The sequence below is a fragment of the Coturnix japonica genome, chromosome 5, assembly GCF_001577835.2.
Source record: "Coturnix japonica isolate 7356 chromosome 5, Coturnix japonica 2.1, whole genome shotgun sequence".
Lineage (NCBI taxonomy): Eukaryota > Metazoa > Chordata > Aves > Galliformes > Phasianidae > Coturnix > Coturnix japonica.
This window is the reverse complement of record NC_029520.1, coordinates 334,246-353,986: the sequence shown is the minus strand read 5'-3', so window position 1 is coordinate 353,986 and position 19,741 is coordinate 334,246. Positions and strand designations below refer to the sequence as shown.

General features: G+C 49.1%; 1 protein-coding gene across 9 annotated transcripts in view; it reads right to left on the bottom strand.

Moving 5' to 3' along the window:
- The window catches only part of DAGLA (diacylglycerol lipase alpha), a 50,451-nt gene extending 31,087 nt beyond the window's left edge, over positions 1 to 19,364 (bottom strand). Inside the window, exons 1-5 of one of the 9 annotated variants that reach the window (XM_015863263.2) lie at positions 19,229 to 19,364; positions 18,701 to 18,791; positions 17,611 to 17,682; positions 1,017 to 1,155; positions 365 to 576 (exon numbers count right to left, since the gene is read on the bottom strand). In XM_015863263.2, coding sequence (XP_015718749.1) covers positions 365 to 576; positions 1,017 to 1,111 — 307 coding nt within the window. In that variant the 5' untranslated portion in view covers positions 1,112 to 1,155; positions 17,611 to 17,682; positions 18,701 to 18,791; positions 19,229 to 19,364. The other 8 variants (XM_015863256.1, XM_015863261.1, XM_032444690.1 and 5 more) reach the window with 8 other exon arrangements.
- Between the last annotated feature and the right edge of the window lie 377 nt (positions 19,365 to 19,741).

The following is a 19,741-nucleotide window of genomic DNA, read 5'->3' as shown; positions in this document are numbered from 1 at the left end:
TCATAGGAAAACTTGTGGAAAAACGAGTGGGAGAGAGGTGTAGATGCATCTCACTGTGGCAAATCTGAGCTGCAAGACAGAAGGAGAGCATATTTTGTTAGATGAAAAGGATGTACCTGCATCACAACGAGGATGACAAGTTAAAGGTTTGCTAGAAAGATATTTGGGGCACTGCATAAGAGTCTTACATCAATGACAGGGTGCACTATATGTGATGTATTCAGATGCATATCACATACAAGTGGCCATCTGGATGTCTTTGAGAAGCTGTGTTTGTCAGGGTGTGGAGAGAGAAGTCTTCTGTGCTAGCAGATGGCAGTGTGGAGGCTGAGTCATTAGGAGGCCTCAGGCCGCTGCCTCTTACCCAGTCTGACATAGAGCACATACTGCATGGAGTCTCGGGGTTCGGTGTACAGGATGCTGCCTCGCATGCTGAGCCAGATGATTGCCATCTCTGCGATCATACAGCTGAGCAGGATGCCCAGGTAGCCTCTGCCGTGGTCCACCAGGTTCAGCGAGCAGGTCTCATTGGGGTTGTACACCAGCCCAAAGAGCACCACGGAGAGGATCACAAACCTGCCACGCACAGAGATGCCAAGTCACATATCCCATGGGATCACACAGTCACAGAATGGCTTGGGTTAGAAGGGATCTTACAGCCCACCCAGTCTCAACTCCCTTCCATGGGCTGGCTGCCACCTACTAGATCAGGATGCCCTGAATCTGCAACTTCAACTGTTTTTCCTGAGCCCTGTACAGTAACACAATCCAAACTCCAGTCCTGGGTAGCACAGGAGGATACGAGGAGATCTGGTCAGGCTTCCTCTTTGTAAACTGAGCTTAGAATAGCACTTATGCAAACAACCAGAAGCTGGAAATATGCCGGTGGCTGTCAAAAATGCCCCATACAAGCCTTTGAACCGTGTATGTAAGCACAAGAATTACAGCTGCAAGAAGCAGAATCGGTATGAAATGCATGGTGGAACTCAAACCATCACCCTGCCTTTCTCACTTACCAGGTGGTATGCAGGAGGAAGAGGAAGACTGCTGGCAAAACGAGGTCATCGCTGCCCACAGACCAGCGACGGCGGAACACAACAATCCCTGGCATGGCTAGCAGGTCTGAGAAAGTTCAGCAGGCACAATGCTCACCTCCTAGAAGAGAAAAGAAGCAAAGACACCGTTGACCTTCCTCACCCCCACAACAGAGCCCCACAGCCACAGGTCAAAAGAAGGCCTACATCTGAGCTAACCTACTTGACACCCAAGATGGCAGAGCTTCCTCCTTCCAGCACTAGGAGGCATGGCACGCTCAAAAAGGAGAGCGCAGGAGAGGAAGGTGCTGTTTGAAGAGTGACAAGTGTTGGGTGAAGCAGGTATGTAACCCGTCGCACACAGCTGCCACTCACTCAGCTCCACTTCTCAAGATTAATAGGACTCCTGTTAGGGCCATGTGACAGTAAGAGCTCAGCTGGCTTTGGACAGGTTACACCGGTCTCAGTCCCCGAAAAGGTCCTGTTACCACATCCTTCCCAAGGCATGCCAGCTGCCACCCCCTTCTCTTGTCCAGCATGAGGCTCAGCAAGCCAAATCCCCATTAGCAGTTAGCAGCAGCATTTGGGGAAGCTATTGACTGGCTCCCAGCAGAAAGCACTTAAAGCCCAGGGAGCAAACTCCTAGGTGATCTCTCACTCAGCCACAAGTTGTACAGAGGAATCCTGCCAGCTCCACATCTCCTTTGTGCTCACACTGGCCCTGCCAGGCAATAACAATGAAAAAAGGTTGAAGACTGTGGGGCTGGCTGTTCCTCCCCACGTTTTGTTTATGCTCCTGTTTCTAAAGCTACACAAACCCCTATTAAAAAAAGAAACAGCAGTGATAGAAGTCACAAGACTCTGCAGGGCTACCCAGCCACCTCCTCCAGCACAGCCTTCCCACGCTGTTTCAGAGCTGCTGTGCACGCTCCAATCTGCTCCAGCCCAAGTACCTGGGGTCATACCAGCTCTGTGTAACCCCACAGCGCACCCCATCTCCCTGCTGCACTTCTGGCACAACACGTTTCAACCCCCATCTGCAGTCTGTGAGGTTTTGTCAACCTCTCATTTCCTTTATCTTATCTGCGGCTGATCTGCCCACAGCCACCACTGATCATCTGCAGTGCCACATGAACCACAGCAAAAACTCAACTTGCACACGTCTCTAGGTGTAAAAACCAGGACGAATCACAGGATCACACTTAGGTAGTTTGAGCCTTCAAAGTAACACAGGCGCTGGGTTTGTGATGGAGCCTGGTCTGTCACAGCAGCAAGGCTGCCCATGCAAAAACTAAACATTGAGGTTTGAAGCCTTGCCACCCATTTGAACAGAAAGGAGATGACAGAAGGCCTGAGATTGTAAAGCCTACAAAATTAAACAACAACAAAAAAAAAAAACCTACAGTGCTGTCACTGTGAGAATTCTGGCTTTGTTGCAGGGCAACAGATCACAGAACTATATAATAGTTGGGTTGGAAAGGACCTTAAAGATCATAGAACCATGGAATGGCTGGGTTGGAAGGGTCCCTGAAGATCACAGAACCACAGAATGATAGAGCTGGAAGAGACCTCAAAGTCCATCCATCCCCAATCCCTGCTGTGGGATGGTTGCCCCCCCACCAGATCAAGCTGCCCAGGGTACCATCCAGTCTGGCCTTAAGCACCTCCAGCAATGGGACACACACAGCTTCTCTGGGCATCCTCTGTTAGGGTCTCAACACTGTCTGGGTAAAGCACTTCCCCCTGAAATCCAACCTAAATATCCTTTCTTTTAAGTAAAAAACAATTATTCTTGTCCAATCACAACATGTCCACGTAAAAAGTCACTCTTCCCTCCTGCTTATAAACTCAAGAGTTACATTTCCAGAAGACGAAGATCAGAGTCCAGCAGAGAGATGGAGAAGAAAAGTGCAAGGCTAGAGTGCAGCCAGCCCGGACACCAATGACCCTACTTTTGTAACGCTGAGAATCCATTATGGTGCTCCCAAAGGGTGAAAAATTCCCAAGACCTTGAAATCTACACCCAGCTGTGAGGAGCCCCGGTCTTGAAACTGAAGGGGGTTGGGGGGGGGGAGGGGGCATGCAAGGAGCCCAGAGCCCCACCTCTCAGCTCAGAGTGAGATGGATGGAAGCAGAAATCTTACATGGCCTGCAGTCCATTTGTTTGGTATTCTTCTCTCCCAAAAGGATGTTGCAGGAAAAGTGCAGATCCACAGAGACAGGCATCACAAGCGAAGGAGGACGCAGCGAATTCTTCTTGCAGTCACTGAAAAACCCAGCAAAGGGGAGCACGGCACAGTGCCCGCCTGCCTGCACAAAGAGCCGGGCATCCTCCTCCAAGCAACTCCTCCCTCCCTCTTGGGCTGCCACCTCATTTATCCTGCCAGAGCCACCAAGCCAGGGGTCGTGACTCCCCGTTCCACACAACCCCCAGCACCCTCTGGAAGGAAGTGACATCATCTCTAGTCTAAGGAGATTGTATGTGAATTGTGGGAAAGAGCTGGAGTGAAAGCGGGCGACACCACCAGTGGCACGGAGATGGGAGGGAAGGCTCATCTCCTCCAGTGGCTCTGCGGGAAGCCCTCGGGCCCCAAAAGATGGCATAGGGCAGCAGTGCTGGGAAGGTGCCGGGGTCTGGCCTCAGCTCTGGCATGCATTGAATGGTCAGAGGGAGGGGAGCTGGCCCGGACACAAAGCGGGCACACAGAGGGGCCAGCCCGGGCTCAGAAAGGAGAGCCTGTTCCAGAGGAGCAGCCTCCGCTGGCCTTTTCAGCCGCTAATTCCTTGTGACATGCTCTGGGGTCCGACAGGATGTGGGGGAAGGGGAGAATTAGCTGTCTGTAGGGGAAGGCTTAGAGAAAAGAGCAAGGGAGAAAAATGCTACAGCGAGACAACATTCCAGCTAAACCTCAGAGATTTAGCCTAATCCAACATCCCATCACGTCTGACATTCGCCTGAGAAGAAGGTACACAAGAACAAGCTGAACGCAGCCAAAGGGAAAGGGCTGTGTGTACATCTCCAACCACAGGAGCCCACCCACACCGACCCCCAGCAGCAGGGCTGGCTCCAGGCTCACATAGCTGTGCCCAAGCCAGCTTCATGCCAGCCCTATGGATGCAGTGCTGCATCCCCACTGCCCCACACCGTCCTCCTGGTGCTGCTCAGCCTTCCATTTAGCACGATGAACCACACAGCTCCTGATCCTACAGTGAGTGCTGCTTCACATAATGCAGACCATTCCCCTTGAAATCCAGCACCTCCAGCCCCAACCTGAAGCTCACACACACCCCATTAGCAACACAGGCTTGGGTTCATCACCCCTGTGGCTTGCGGAAACCTCTTGTTCCCATTGAGCACGCCTTTCCATAAGCACTTACTGTACTTGATGGAAATCATCAATCAGAACTTGGAACAAATTTTACTGGTCCTTGGCCAGCACTTTTTAAAGGCCTTAAGGGAGCTCTTCTGGTTCCTGAGCTTGGATTCTCACAATCTGGGAATTGTTCTTTGTTTGCTGGGAGAAGTGGGCAACGTGGTTTCATCCTTGCAAAGCGTTTCCAAGTTGTCCAAAAGGTGTTTGCTTGGCTGTCCGCACACATGTGAGCAGACCTCTCGTTCAGCACCTCCTGCAGGACTCACCATACAGCAGCAACAAGGCCTGTTGACGTTCGACTCCCCTGCACAACTTACCCCTAAGAACCATTAGCAAAGAACAGAAGGAAGAAGCCATGAACAGATGAAAGTGAACATCTGCACCTTCAGCAAGTGCCTTCTCTGGATGGGAAGATTTCAAAGTGCCTTATCATAAGGCACACAAAATGAGCCACTCCACAGAAAGCCTCGGAGTGGAGAAGGAGCATGATCCAAGCCTGCTGACATGAATTTAGTTAAAAACAACACCCAATGGGTGTATCAATGGCGACATATCTGCAACCACCTACATTTTGTGCTAGCAAAGCCCACAATCTGAGCTTTCTGACAATTCCAAGCTTGAGCAAAAATAATGACCAAGTTGCTAGGGGGAAGAAAAGAAAGAGTATTAAAAAGTGAAACTAATTTTGTATTTCAAATAGAACTCGCTGTTCTACAGAGTAATAAAGCCTACTAATGTTTAATAGCAAGCAGCCAGTGATGAGAAAAGCCTGGCTTCAATGGGGAAGAAAAAGGATGCTGGAAGTTATTGCTAGGAAAAGCCACCACAGGTTTGTTCAACAGCCAGGCACCCCAAATTTGCAGGCAATGAGAGCGCAACCATGGCCAAACCATGTTTGCATGTAAGCTACAATAGTTAATTTTTCCTGGAGCTAACCAACATTGAAGATTGAAATTCTTTAGGTTTTTTTTGCCATGGCTGCATTCAGAATTTGCTAATTCATGGTTGAAAAGGACACAACTATCAATTTGCACATTGGAAAAATGACCAGAGCTGGGTTAATTCAGCCAGGGTGAGGTGACGTAGTGAATGGCAAAGGGATTTATCAGGTGTAATCGAGCTATGCCTATCTGCCAGCCTTGTTTCTTTAAGCAAGCTATTTTTCACTAAAATCCTGACAAATTCCTAGCTGTCAGCTTTCCTCCATTCATCTGGAATGCTTATCAGATCAGCCACCTTCTAAAACAGGAGGAAAAAATCAGGAGCAGCATGTTTCAAGCTGAAAATAAATAAATTCAGTGACGTTTCTGTGCTGCAGCTCATTGTGTTTTTGGGAAAGAAGGACAACTCCAGCCACACTGAAAAGGATGGCCTTACTATGATAGCACAGGCTCTCTGGTTTTCTATTTCATGCTAGTGGGCAAAGTTTTCCCAATAACTTGACTCACTGCTTCAGGAATTCCCTAGAGAATGAGTCACACTCCAGGGAAAGACACCAGTCATTCTACAGGAGCTGAGTGGACCACCACTGCCAATATGAGAGGAAAGTGAAAGAAGTGGGAGGTAGGAAGATCAGTGCCAAGCGGGAAACTGCATTGCTCCCTGCTCCCCTCCCCCAATAACAGCAGGGCAGCACCAGGCCCCTGAGCAAGGGAATGGCTGCCGAGCATCCTAAGGGTGTGAGCATTCTATCCTGCCCTTAAGTCACCCAGGGCGAGATGTGAACTTAGGAGCCCTCCTTTGATTGTTGGAAGTGACTCAAACAATTAAGCTCTCACTGCTCCTCCCTGTCTTGCATAGAAAGCCAGCTCTCTATTGCCATCATTCCCCCTCCTCAGTATAGCTCTGGCTTCACACAAATAACATCAAATGCTACCAAAATCCCAAGACCACTTTTTCCAACAGGATCCCCTGCAATGTAATCCACTCCTAACACCCAGAGGGCCAGAGTCAGGCTCCCCTTGGTGCCAAGCCAGACCACACACCCAGTATCACAAACAGATCCAGTTTCCTTTGAATGTTCACATTCAAACAGGAATGGGACATTAACAGACCAAAGATCAAGCAGCAAATAAATGAGCTCTCTCTGGCAAGACATTATCTGTGCTGCAGAGCATTGTTACCAACACAAGGCTCAGCACAGCACACACCACTACCTTTAATGAACGTCCCACAGAGCTGTAATAAATCATATTTCTTAAAATCCCATACCAAAATTGTGAATTTCAGTTTGTAAGTCTGGATAACAGCAGCCGTATCACTTCATAGATATGCTGAAACACAGCTACTGACTGTCCATGTTCAAATACTGACCCTCTGCTGTTCTCAGTCCATCACTTGGTGTGCTCAAAAGGGAGCTTTTCAGATGCTAAAGGAAACAGGCTTTCGAGGTAAGTGACAGCAGAACAGCTTTACACTGCCTAGCAGGCTGTCCTCATCCCCAGCCAGCCCCTATCAGTATGGATGAGAATCCCTAGAAGCTTTTTCTATTGCATCAAAGCTCAAAGGGAACCTTGAAAGCCTGCCTGCGTTTTCAGACACAGGCTTCTGGCGCTGTGACTTCAGAGGGGATCTGTGCTTCTGCTCCTCCCTCCGCATGGCCACCATCTCAGTGAGTGAGAACAATCCTTGAAATAAAACAAAGGATCAGGTTAAGTATTCCCAGAAGAAGAAAACATTTCCCTATTCCTGCCTGGAGAACACAGACTTCTAAAGAAAGCTGCCAGCCCTGACCTGGCTCATGTAAAGCGTGCTAATTACAGTGAAAATCTGAAGAAAGCAAGAGCAGGAGGGAGAGAGAGAGCTAGACTGCAGCTCACACAAATGACAGCTTGAGCAAACTTTTCCTGCTGCTATAAATAACGCCCTGCAGGGCTCAGCGTGCAGGATCCCAGCTCCCAGCACCTCACAGACCCCACAGCTTGGCCTCCAGCCCCAGAGGCAGCAGCAGCCCTGTTAGCATACATATGCACGCTGAAAGCCTCTCTTGTCTGCAGATTTTATGCATTTCTCTCTTCTGGCAACCCACTCCCCCATTATGCTGTCATTCTCTTACTCCTTTTCCTTTTTCAGTCTCCACATTTAATGTGGTTTCCCTTAATTGCACTGCTTCACAGCACTCAATCTCTTTCCCCACTTTTTTGTTGCTAAGACGCCCTGAAGGACACAAGCGGGGCTCCTCCTTCCAGCTGCTGACAGCTGTTCTCTAGCCCCAGAGGCATTGTCCATCAGGAACCCATGCTGAAGTAGCTGGATCTTGAATCTCAGCTTTGGATGTGTCTGAGAAGGCAGTAAGTCTATTTCCATTTTGCTTATGTAAGCAAGGGTGAACCAAGCCCAGGTTTCTCTGATCTGCTGTTACATTTAATTCATAACCAAGTCATATTTAACAGATGCATGCACATATCTTTATACGTACTTTCCATAACCCAGAGCTAAAAGCCCTTTTCAGACAGAGCCTCCAACAGATCTGCTCCTAAAGCCCAGCCCTGATGACTGGGCCTTTCTGGCAGCCCCACAGTGCTGACACCCTGGCTTCATGAGTGACCCCTTCCCAGTGACCATTAGAGGAGGAGCAGAGAAATCATTCCTGCTATTTAATGAGACAACTCAGTTCCACGTGGGCCCAAGGGAATTTAACAAAGTTCAATAAGGCCAAGTGTAAAATGTTGGATTTGGGTTGGGGCAATCCCAGATGTGTGTGCAGACTGGGAGAAGAACTTGAGAGCAGCCCTGCAGAGAAGGACATGGGAGTCCTGGTGGACTGTACTACAATTGTGGCTAATAACAACCTGTATGTACTAAAGGAAATCAGATATAATGCTTCCCCGTGCGAATGCAGCACAAGAAGCACAGAGCAGCCATGCACAGGAGTGCACCAACACTGGTGCTGCAGACTTAGGACTACTGTAGGAGGTACATAAAAGCAGGACGCTAGTCAGAACATAAATCAAAAGGAAGGTTACTAAAATATAGAGAAGCATAGAAATAAGATGAAAGGGATCAGAGATCACAAAAGGAGGACCGGGAAAGAAGCTGGGTTATCTTCTCCCTGCCAGAGAGAAGCAGATAGAATTTAGTTACAAGCTTCATCTAAATGTCATCAGTCTGGGGCCAGTGAACTGCAAAAGAGAAAGGAACAAGATTGGCCACCTTATCTGTGAGCAAATAACACAGAGAGATATGTCAGACTGCACAGCTCAGCCTCACAGTTTGCCTGGCACACAGCTCCAGAGCCTCCTGAACAAACACATCCCAAGGCCATGCTTGGCTCCATTGTGCTGTTTTTTTCCAACAACATGCTCATCCTAAAGCTGTCACTGGAGTCCAGGTCACAATTCAACAAGGAAAATGTCATCATCCCTGAAGAAAAGCAGCAAGGTCATCCTCCAAACATCGGTAACAGCAGTTTTAGCAGAACAAAGGAAAGCAGCAGCTTCACTTCTCCATCAATAATCAAGGACAGAAACAGATCCCCAATCTTCCTGCAGAACTCACCAGCACAGAGGGGGCTTGTACCCACAGAACAGGCAGGGCCATGACTTCAGCAGCTCCCTGGGAAAGGATGCATTCTCAAATAGATTCCTGCAAGAGGACCCTTCCTTGTAGTCTGGCAGATGATCATTCCAAATGCTACATGAGTCTTCACACTCTAATTTATAACCCAAACAGGATTATAAGGAGAAAGAAAAAAAAAGCTGTTTATTCAGATATATTCCAGGACAAGTGATTGGCTCTGAACCAAGAAAGAAAAAGACAGATTTAGACCATTAGACAAGAAAGTACTCTTTCCTCTCCTGCTGTAGGCAATATATCATTATCCCTGTAATTAAATTTAGTGCCTTTGTGGCAATGTCTTCTGCAGCATTTATCTAAGTGTGGACTTCCTTTCCCTCTCCTTTAACAGTACAATTAACCATGAAGTGTTCGCTCATTTCAAGCTGGTCAGTTGGGCTTCAGAAGTGAATGCTGTGATCACCTTGGAATAGAACACAGGCACAAGACCTGTGGTTGGGCAACTTTCACCTTCATCGGAGGTGGATTTCCAAAGCTTGAAAAGAAATAAAGCTTTTAGTTCACCTTTTCCAGTTACAGCACTTGATTCAGATCCTCATCCTTGACGAGAGCTTGAAGGTCTCAGAATGGTATTATATAGCAATTAACCCAAGTGATTAATACATAATCACACACCTAAGTATCAGGCAAAAGCTTAGCCCAGGTCTGAAATCTCCTGCATCACATAATCCTGTGTTACTTCGTTCTTCAATTTCCGGCACTTAAATTCTGAATGCAGGCAAACAATCAAGCCAAGTTCTTTTCTGGGCAACGTGGGAAAGCATTTCCAGACTTTCTGCACAGTAATTACAGGAGTTCTGCCTGCATTCTTGCAGAAACATTTTGCCCAAATTCAACTCTGCACAGACCTCAGAGAGCACCAAGCAATGGCAAACCATGGCAGCTTTGACTCAACCTGAGATCTGTGTGTATGACAGCACACGAGGACAACTGCAGAAGATCATCATCTTGTCAGATGGCTCCAATTCCTTTCCTAAAACAGGACTGTAATCACAAGCTCTGAATGGGGGATCTCCTCAGCACTCACCAAGAGACCACAGGATAACTGCAGCTGGAGGCCAGATATCTTCTCATAGCTCTTCATGTTCCTTCCTCTATTCAAATACCTGCATTTCTAGCATCAGACTGCCAAATCATGGTGTCCTCAGGAGAACATGCTGGCTTCTCTTCAGTCTCTTCCCTCTGTTCAGCTGCAGGGAGCTACCAGGCAGCTCAGTTTTCCATGCTCCTTTCCTCCTTTGAAACTTGTAGTAGCACCGAGGTGCAAAATGTTTTAGTAATTTTAGTAAACTCATCATCAGAACCAGTTAGTGATTAGTTTACAGTTGGAAGCGAGAGAATTAACAACTCATTTGTACATATCAGCATCACTCTTCATATGAACACACAGTCATTTCGTACATCCTAGGATGCACATGGTTCAAAACATGCAGTTGAGAGAGTCACACCAATAGGCCAAAGTGATCACTCTGGAACGAAACTGCTGGTAGAACGAGGCCATAAATAAATCAATGACTGCTCAATGATCTCTCCTGGCACTGCTGAAACCCTAAGGATGTTCCTGACAGCAGAGTGAAGTCAATCTGGAGAAGGAAAGAAGTGAATAAAGGACACCAGAATGACCTCAGCACACATCAGTTTGCAACATGGGCAGCTATATGTGCCTTCTCTCCTTTCCATCTCCAGACAATAGTCAGAGAATCTAGAAATAAAACATCAGAAGGGAGGAGGGAAGGAAAGAAGTCAATGACTGAGTCAGCAGCAGCAGCCAGCCACCTTAACACAGCACCCAGGCATCATGTTCTGCTCATGCTACCAGCAGGGCTGCAGTGACCCCTGTGCCATCTATCCCTGCCAGACACCAGACCAAGTGCCATAAGCAAGCAGCCACCTCCAATTTTCCCTTCCCACAGCTTAAGGGCATGTCAACTTCAGGGCAATCCAATGAGATCTGGTGCTGGTAGTTGCAGTTAAGAACAGTATTTTTAGGGTGGGTTTTTCCTCCCTCCACCGGGAAGCTGAAGTCACGCTCTTTAAATAGCTCCAAGTCTTCAGTAGGTGCCCTTAGTGTAACATTAAAGGAGGCAGAGCTATCCTTTAAATGAACCACTCAAAAGCTTTCCTGTACACATAACTGAAATTGCATTTTATTGTGCAGGTAAAACATAAAGCGTAAGGACTATAAGGAAATGATATCATTCTCATTGAGCACAGAGGAGTCGACACCCCTGCACCCCCCTGCAGCTCAGAGCCAGGTGTGAGCCACGCCACTGCCTATGCTCGTGGGCCCAATTGTGTTGACTTTGACCAGGATGTGAAGCTCAAAAATTACGCATGTGTGAAAGCAACATCAAAGTGCACTTTATAACTGCAAAATGATGGGTTTTACTCACATGAAAGGATCCATTTTCATATCCAAACACCTTCTTTCCCTGAGCCTTCAGCCACCGTGACAAACTGCAAAAGCCACCAAATTTCCTCTCTTAAAGAGCCATCCATGCTGAGCAGGAGCCAGGAAGGCAGTGTCCCCAGGCAGGTACATGCCTTGCACTGAATTGAGCTGGAAAACAGCACGAGAAAGGACAGGAGCATGGAAAGTCCTGCATTTTTAACAACAGGCAGCAGCTCAGTGCAGTGGACATCAAACAGCCATCTCTGCCCTGAACATCAGCTCTGCTTTAAATGGGGAGGTGGAAGTTGAATCAGAAGTACTTCATCTGGAACATTTGTTCAGACCTGGTTGCTAACCTTGCTTCCCAAGCACCACTCCTATGTGGATTCCCTGAGTTCTCATCCAGCAGAAACACGCAGCCTTTCTACTGCCCCCCACCCCCCTGCACACACTAAGGGCACCGAGCTGCTGACTTAGCAAACAGCAGCAGGGCAGGCTCACGCATCTCGTTGTCCACCTTGTAATTAACTCTGTGGCCAAGAGCAGCAAAGCAGCCTTGAGGACACTGCACAAAATCCCATCTGTTCAGCAGAGAAAAGCTATGGTTAGGAGGAGGATGCAGTATATTTGTTTCCCACTCCAACCAAAGATACAATCTTTCCCCCACCTTCCTTGACAAATCCCCTTAGATTTGAGAACTCAAGCCCTTGCATCTCCCATCTGTTCCCATAGGAACCTAACAGCCACAACTGCTTCCAACCTCATCTCTTCTCCCAGTAGCAGAAATATCAGATGAAGTCTTGGTAGCCTTGTTTCTCTGCAGCAGGAACGTTATGCATATTTGAAGAAGAGATAAAGATAACACTTATCATCTCTTCCACTCCTGCTCCCTCCAGAAAGGGAGGGTCACTGAGTCAAAGAGCTTCCTCTTATCCTCGCTTATTATTTGGCACCTGCCATTTTTACCTCTCCAAAAACCTCAGAATTTAAACAAAAACTCCATTATCAAGCACCCACTTCAGGAAAACTCCTATAGAAAGGTAGTCAGGCCAGTGCAAGGCAGCTAAGCAACCATCTCTACCTTCACCTAAAGCACAAGGAAGCTGACGGGCATGTTGGAGGAATGCAGGATCTCCTGGTGCTCTGGGCTGTGATGAGCAAGAGTCCAAGCACGCTGCCCTCCAGCACTGCCCAGTGGGAGCCTGGCACTTCCAGCAGCAGGAGACCAATCTGCAGCTCCTCCTGTCAAAGCAAAAGCTGTGAACGCGGACACGCTGGCATGACCAAGTAATCCACACCAGGAAAAGGAACAGGGGGTTCGCTCACACTCCCCACCTGAAAGGTCTAATATTTGAGGAAGGAAATCAAGCATGTTAGCCATACAAAGCCTGTTGAAAGAACTGAAAGTTCAACATGCTCATTCTTTTGGAGTGTTTAGCCCTCGTGGTTTAGACCAGAAGCTGAAGAGCTCTATTTTCTCATGCTCGCCAAAGGGAGTGTTCTGGCATAACACCAGGTAACTTCCAGTCCAACGGTTTGCAAAGCAAATCTATGTTAACACGGCAGTTTTCATCTCATAAATCAGATAATTTGAAGTGAAAAGGTTCCTGATTGTTTTAGCCACACCCTTTTCTGCATTTGCACTCGAAAGGATTTCATTTCATGACAATGATATATGAGGCAGCTACACGAAATGCAACCAATCCGCAGGCAAAAGCAGCAAGTAGCATTTCTCCCTATTGTGCTTAACTCTGTTCCAAAAAGCATGTCTGCCCACCTAGCGCTGAGATCACACAGGGGAGGTCCCATTCCTTGCACGCACAGTTAGGTGGGAAGCAAGACAAGAGCCTTCTGTCTTTTGCCATCTTCTGTTCAATTAAAAACTCGTCCATTACAGTGATGTCAAGTCTTCTTCTGTCTATAACAAATTGAGAGTTAACTAGAGAAGCAACTGGAAAAGCAAAAGTTTTCAGAGGATAAATACAATGGCATCTCAGGACATAAAGGCTGTTAGCTTGTCCATTGCACATCATTAGTGTCCTGGAGGATAATGAGCTCACATACGCAGTGCTGCAGACTTCCACATTCCCTTAAGCAACTCTATCCTCTCCCCTGCTCACCCAGGCAACCTACCTCAGCCTGGGCAGCTACCAGCAGCACCCATGCACCCAGGAGACGCCATTCAACCTACTGTATATGAACACGCACGCTCTCATTTCAGAGGATACGCTGACTTTCCCTCTACCCTCTTGACACAAGGAATATATCTGAGAGACTAGTCATTAACAGCAGCTTCAGAACAACTCTGTTATTTCACCTCCCTGCTTCTGCAGCACAGCTATGGAGCAATAGCAACTTCTTATCAGGCTTTCATTAAGCGTCACGCCAGAAGTTCAAGTCCCACAAAGCCTCATTTCCTCTTCTTGCCCTCGATGCTGAACACTTTGTTATTTAATCTCCAGCTCTGCAAACGCCCGCTGTCTGAAAACTTGCATTTAACACCCCACGCTCCTCCAGCTGCAGACCCACAGGCACACAAGGGTACAGGAGAACAAAGAGCCGGGCAAGCTCTGGGTCAGATGAATGGCACACAGCAGCACGCTCAATTTCTCTGCTCTTTACTGCTCCCAGGAGAAGGAAACACGCTACCACTGAGGTGATACCATCCCCTCGAGTCCTGGTCAAAGTAGTTCATCACGAAGTACACACAGTGTGTCCCAAAGAATAAAGATATTACCAACCTCAGAGCTCCTAACGGGAGGCTTTCACGACATTCCAAGCAGAGAACAGTTGATGAATCAGGAGAATCAGGGACATGAGCATGGTTTGGGTAGTTGAAGGAAAGAAACTTCAGTGCAAGTCCAGCCACTCAGGGCCTGCTCATAGACAATAGCACGTCCAGCAAAGCTGCACGCTAGGTTACAGAACTGCACAAGCGTGCCTACACATCTCTCCTCTATCCAAATACCTGCTACCCACCTCACTGAGGACCTTCAGGCTTCCCACCCACTCTTCCTTCAACCAGCTCACACATCTCCCTTCGCTGCCACTAATTAAATACGGTTGACACTCCCTGCGCTTGCGCAGAGCTCAGACGCCACACACTCCCAATTCACCAGCTCTGTAAATATGAGCAGCAGGCTTCTGCCAGGCACTCGAGATGCACTCACAGCACTTTCTCAGACACCCTAAGCTAAGAGCTTTCTCTCAGCCTCTTCTAAGCCAGAGACAATCTGGAGGCATCCAGGGCAGCTCTGCATTTGGGAGTGTCCCAGTTTTCTACTGAGTTAAAACTGCCTGTGGTCCCTGAGGTATTCAGAAGGGTTTGCTCTCAGAGAGCTGGAAAGAGCAAGTCTTCCTTCATCTCCTGTCCCCAAAAACCAAGAGGGGAAAAAGACTTGTTTCCAAAAGCACAGGGAGAAGTAGGAAATTCAGAGGGGGAAGCGATCCTGGTGGAAGAATGACAGGGCTTCCTGCAGGGTGGAGTTCCAGCAGCACAGCCCTGCGAGGGCACTCTGTCCTGCACTCCACTCATGTCCCCGAGGTTCGAGGAAAGCTGGACTCTTTCCCATTTTAGAACACACACATCTCAGGAAAGGCAGCTCTCCCTCCCTATGGCTCTTCATTGTTCGTGTGCCAAGTGGTTTTAGCCTCATATTAACCTCGGATGGAAGACTTGAAAGAGCAAGTAGCCTCTTTCTCTACTGGAAAAGAAGTGAAAACAGCAAAGGTGAATGGAAGAGCAATCCTGTAGAGTTCATATAGAGAAATCTCTCATTAAAGAAATCTGTCACTACTTTCCATAGGTTCTGCTCAGGGAAGAGCATCTACCACAGCTAAAAGAAGTCACAAAATGCTGTTTCTCTGCTTTCTATTGAGGAATAAGCCGACCCACCACTCAGCAGAGCAAATGGGAACTTTCATTCCCGCTGCCCAGGGACCACAGGAATGCCATCCCTCTAAGTACAGACACTGAGGTCCGTAGCTGAATGCTCTCATTTAGTGAAGTGGTTGCCACTAGCAGATGCTTGGATGCCATGGAGATGGTGACAAACAACTGAATCAGCACAGTAACAGGAGGGGCACTGTGGTGTGAAAGGTTCGATCTGGCAGAGAGGTGATGCACTTTGCACAGGACCTTTTGAAAGGAAGGATAGATCAGCTCAGCAGGGAAGGGTCTGCAACACAGCATACAGAGCACTGGGATAGAAAAACTTCACCACTTCACAGTCATAAAATGGCTTAGGTTGGAAGGGACCTTAAAAGCCCCCCCAGCCCCAACCCCTGCCCAAGGGCTGGCGGCCTCCAACCAGCTCAGGCTGCACCAGGCACCATCCAGCCTGGCTTTGGGCACCCCCAGGGATGGGATGCACGCACTTCTTTGGGCAGCTGTGCCAGAAAGGCTGGGTTGAAAAGGCCCACAATGCTCATCCAGTTTCAACACACAAGGTCACCAACCATCAGACCAGGCTGCCCAAAGCCACATCCAGCCTGGGTTGAATCTGGCTGAAGAACACTTGATACAATCCAGTAATACAGTATGCAAGGTAACAGAAGATAGGAATTGCTTTATTTAGGGCAGTCGTAGGCTGACTGAGATGCTGCAAACTCACAAAGAAAGCATGTGACTTGCCCTTGTGTTAAGGGAAGCGAAATAGTTAATTTCCCACGAGAGAAAATAGCAGAACTTTGCAAGATCATTTAGCAGATCACATGGGGAAAAAAAACAAGCCTCCAGAGGCTCAGACTTCTGAGCTGGAATCTATATTCCAACAACACATCGAGGCTTTATCTCCAGCTGTAAACACCAGCAAGAATATTACAGAAACTGTGCCAAATAAGTTTTATTTTTCTTCGTGAAAGATGCAGAACTGTGTGAATTGCAACTTTAAACACAGTGAATCTGAGATAAAACCTTCTGGGGAGAAAGGCACTTCAAGTTTTGACCCACAGCAACCTGCCCCTTTTTATGGTACTTACTGCAAGGATGCACCGTACAAGACACTGAATTTTGCCACTTCTTCCTGTTATCCAGGACAGGATTCAGTCTGCTTGCATCTGAGCTCAGGATACCCCAGGACTGTAATATGCACTATCCCTCTAGGCCAGGAAATCAAACAGAAGCTAACACAAGAAAGACACAGCAAAGGCTTAGAGTAGTTAATTACTCCTATACCTACATCCTGCATCTATAAACACTGGATAAAATCATCTCACCACGTCTCTGCAAGAGGAAGAGAATCTCACAGCAACAAACTCAGCATCAGCAAGTCTCTCACTCTGCATGTGTGGTTCTAAGCTCTTCAGTAACACAACAGCCTTGCTGTTTAGGTGCTCCAAGCAAACCCTCCCATTTCACACATCAGCAACCTGCACCAAGTCAGGCACCCCTTACCCCCATACTTCATTGTATGTCACTCCTTCAAAGCTTGCAATAGTGCTGCAAAGAAACAGTTAATTGCCTTCTCCAGCAGACCAGTTAATGATATGTTAGTTTCATAATGCATTTGGATCCAGATGCCAGGCACCATATGACAAACTCAGGCACTCAAACAAGCCAGCAGGACGAGAAGAGTGCTTAGCATCTTGTACTACACAATCATATGTAGAGCAATTGCACTCAGAGGGATGCAGGCTGTACTACCAAAGAGCAGAGCGAGTTTCTATGAGTTTCTGGAGTAGCTGTAAAAACTTCTGCTGTGTGAGGAAAAGAGTCCCAAGCATCCTTCCCCCAGCAGCAGGGAGAACAGAATCCCCCCTGATTTAATATAAGAGAGATCACGACACTGCAGGCAAGGTCATAAGTGACTTGAAGCGCCCCATTACCCGCCCAAAGACAAGCAGCCTATCAAGTATACTGGGGCTTGTGCACTCAAATGTTAGTAGTCCTGCAATCCTTGCAGGCCTCCAGCTTGCCTGAAAGGCATCTGCAAAGGCAAAAGGACATTTATTTGCACTGCTTTTGGAGAGTTTTCTAAGTCACGGAGGCTTGAAGGAGCACGTGAATCCTGTTTGCAAATTCATACAATCCTACCGTAACATAGAAACCAAAGTGACCTAGTTTTGAGGCTCCATCTCAAGATTAATTCACTTCTAGGATGATGCTGCACCTGAAATACCCCTGTGCCCATTTTTGTCTTTGCTACTGTAGAAAGTCATTAAAACATCTGCCTCTTCAACGCCCTTGTATCCCAATGGATGTGAGCTCCATTCCCACTGAAGGAATATTCCTGACCTTTTCGCCTTTCCTCCCTAAGCAGCACGTTTCTTAACCACTCCGATCACAGCGTTGCACAACTGCTTCTTCCTAGGGTTTGAAAAGAGGAACGGGAAGACACGTCAGAAAAAAGTTTGCCCTTTTCATTACCCATTTCCAGCAACAACTAAGCCATCAGAAGCCACAGACATCCCACTTTGAGAACTCCGATATGATTTTGCAGACAGTGATCAAAAGGATCCCAGTCCAGTGCCCTAAAATGGAACTCTGACCAAACCTCATTGTACAGGACAGGGCTGCTGCTCCCTTGCCTACAGTGGTGTTTCTTTCTGGATCTTGCCTGCTGGCCATCCCAGGGCTGCTTGTCTGCACATTCACCAGGCTGAGCAGTAATCTGATCAGCAGCTTTAGGAACCCAATGCAATTTTTACGACACAGAAAGCTAACACCTAGGACCACGAACGGCTTCACCTAGATAACATTTTCTATTCTAAAGCCCTTCCAGCAGTGACCGATTCCTCTATAATCGCACACAAATCTCCTGAGCAGTGTGGACAATTCCCCACACACCATGTATCCCCCTGGAGCAGATGTCAGAATAGCCAGAGATTAAAGAATTTGGCTTTGCAGAAGCCACTTGCTACAGTTTCATTGTCTCCCATCGGGGCTATTTTTAAAGCACTTTGCCTGACCGCAGGATCTCCGAAGCTTCTCCTCACCCAAGCAGAAAGCAGCAGGATGCAGCCACGTGCCGCCAAATAACACAGCATTTCATCCTGTAATCTCACCTTGGCAGAGGTTATGCTTTCTCACAGAACCGTTTTCTTCCAACAAAGCCATCAAGGAGAGACGGTCAGCTTCCAACACACACCACTTACAGCAGTGTATATTCTCCCTTCCTGCTCGGCTCTGGCTCCGAGCACCACACTGCATGCAGCAGGACCTACAGAGCCAGCAAGCACCAGCTCCACGCTCCCCACGTCCCAAGCACGCAGGCAGGAGGCCGGCAATCCCCACAAGGCTCCCAGCACGGCTCGTGGAAGCCCGGCACCGCCCCGGCTATAGCATCTCGGTGACGCATCCCTTCAGAAGCGGCCACATCTCTGACCTTAACTGCAGCCGGGGCCGCTCTCCCGCTGTGGCAGACGCATGGCACGGGAGCGCTCGAGGTGCCGGGGAACTTCTCCAGACGCCGGTCCCTGCGGAGATGCGATGGAGGCTGAGAGACAGAACCCGCGTGTCACACCCACAGCGCTCAGCCCACCTCCCTCCAGGCGGACACGGCACGGCCAGCGCGGTGCCCCCGAAGCCGCCTGCGGGGAAGGACCGGCTCCTCCCATAGGGCCACATCGCAGCAGGATCCCCGCCGCGGCCAACGCGCTGGAAGCCAAAGGGGAGCGGCGACAGCCAGCGGGACGCGGCGAGCAAAGAGCCGGGAGCGGCCGCAGCCCCAACGTCAACCCCAGTCACCTCGGGGCTGAGGGCTGCAGGCCTCCCAGGCCGGCACCTGCCGCAGGGCCTCCTCCCTTCCCCTCCGGGCCCTGCCCTCCCGCCGTCAGACAGGCCCCGCCGCCGCCTGCCCGCCCCTCCCGTGGCCGCCCCCGCCGGCCCGTTACCGTCCGCCGCCGCCCCTCACCTCCACGCCGCCTCCAGCCCCGCAGGCCCAGGGCCGCCGCCGTCGCCTCCATGCCGGGGGCCTCGCGGCCCCCCGATTCTCTAACGCCGCCTCCGCCCGTGCATGGGCCGCCCCCGCCCGTGCCGGGCCGCCCACTGCGTCAGCTTCGTAAGGGCCGCTACGCAGCCAGCGGTCGCCATGGAGACGGCCGAGGGGAGCGGGGAGGCGGGGAGGCGGCGGCGCCCCCTGGCGGGGATGGGGCCTTCCTGCAGCCTGGGCCGGGGGCGGCGCTGGGGCCGAGCGGGGCGGTGGGACCGCGCTCGTTGTAAGGCCATTTATCCTATAGACAGGTGATGAACCACCTCAGTCCTGCCCCTACATCAGACTGGGAAGATACAGGTGGTCCAAGGGGCGTTCAAATCGGTCTGTGAGATTTAGAACGCTAACAAGGCTCTGAGATGCACAAACCCCAGGGCCACAGCTGCCAAGAATAGCAGCTGCCTACACTAGAAGCTGTTTTATTATCATCATTAT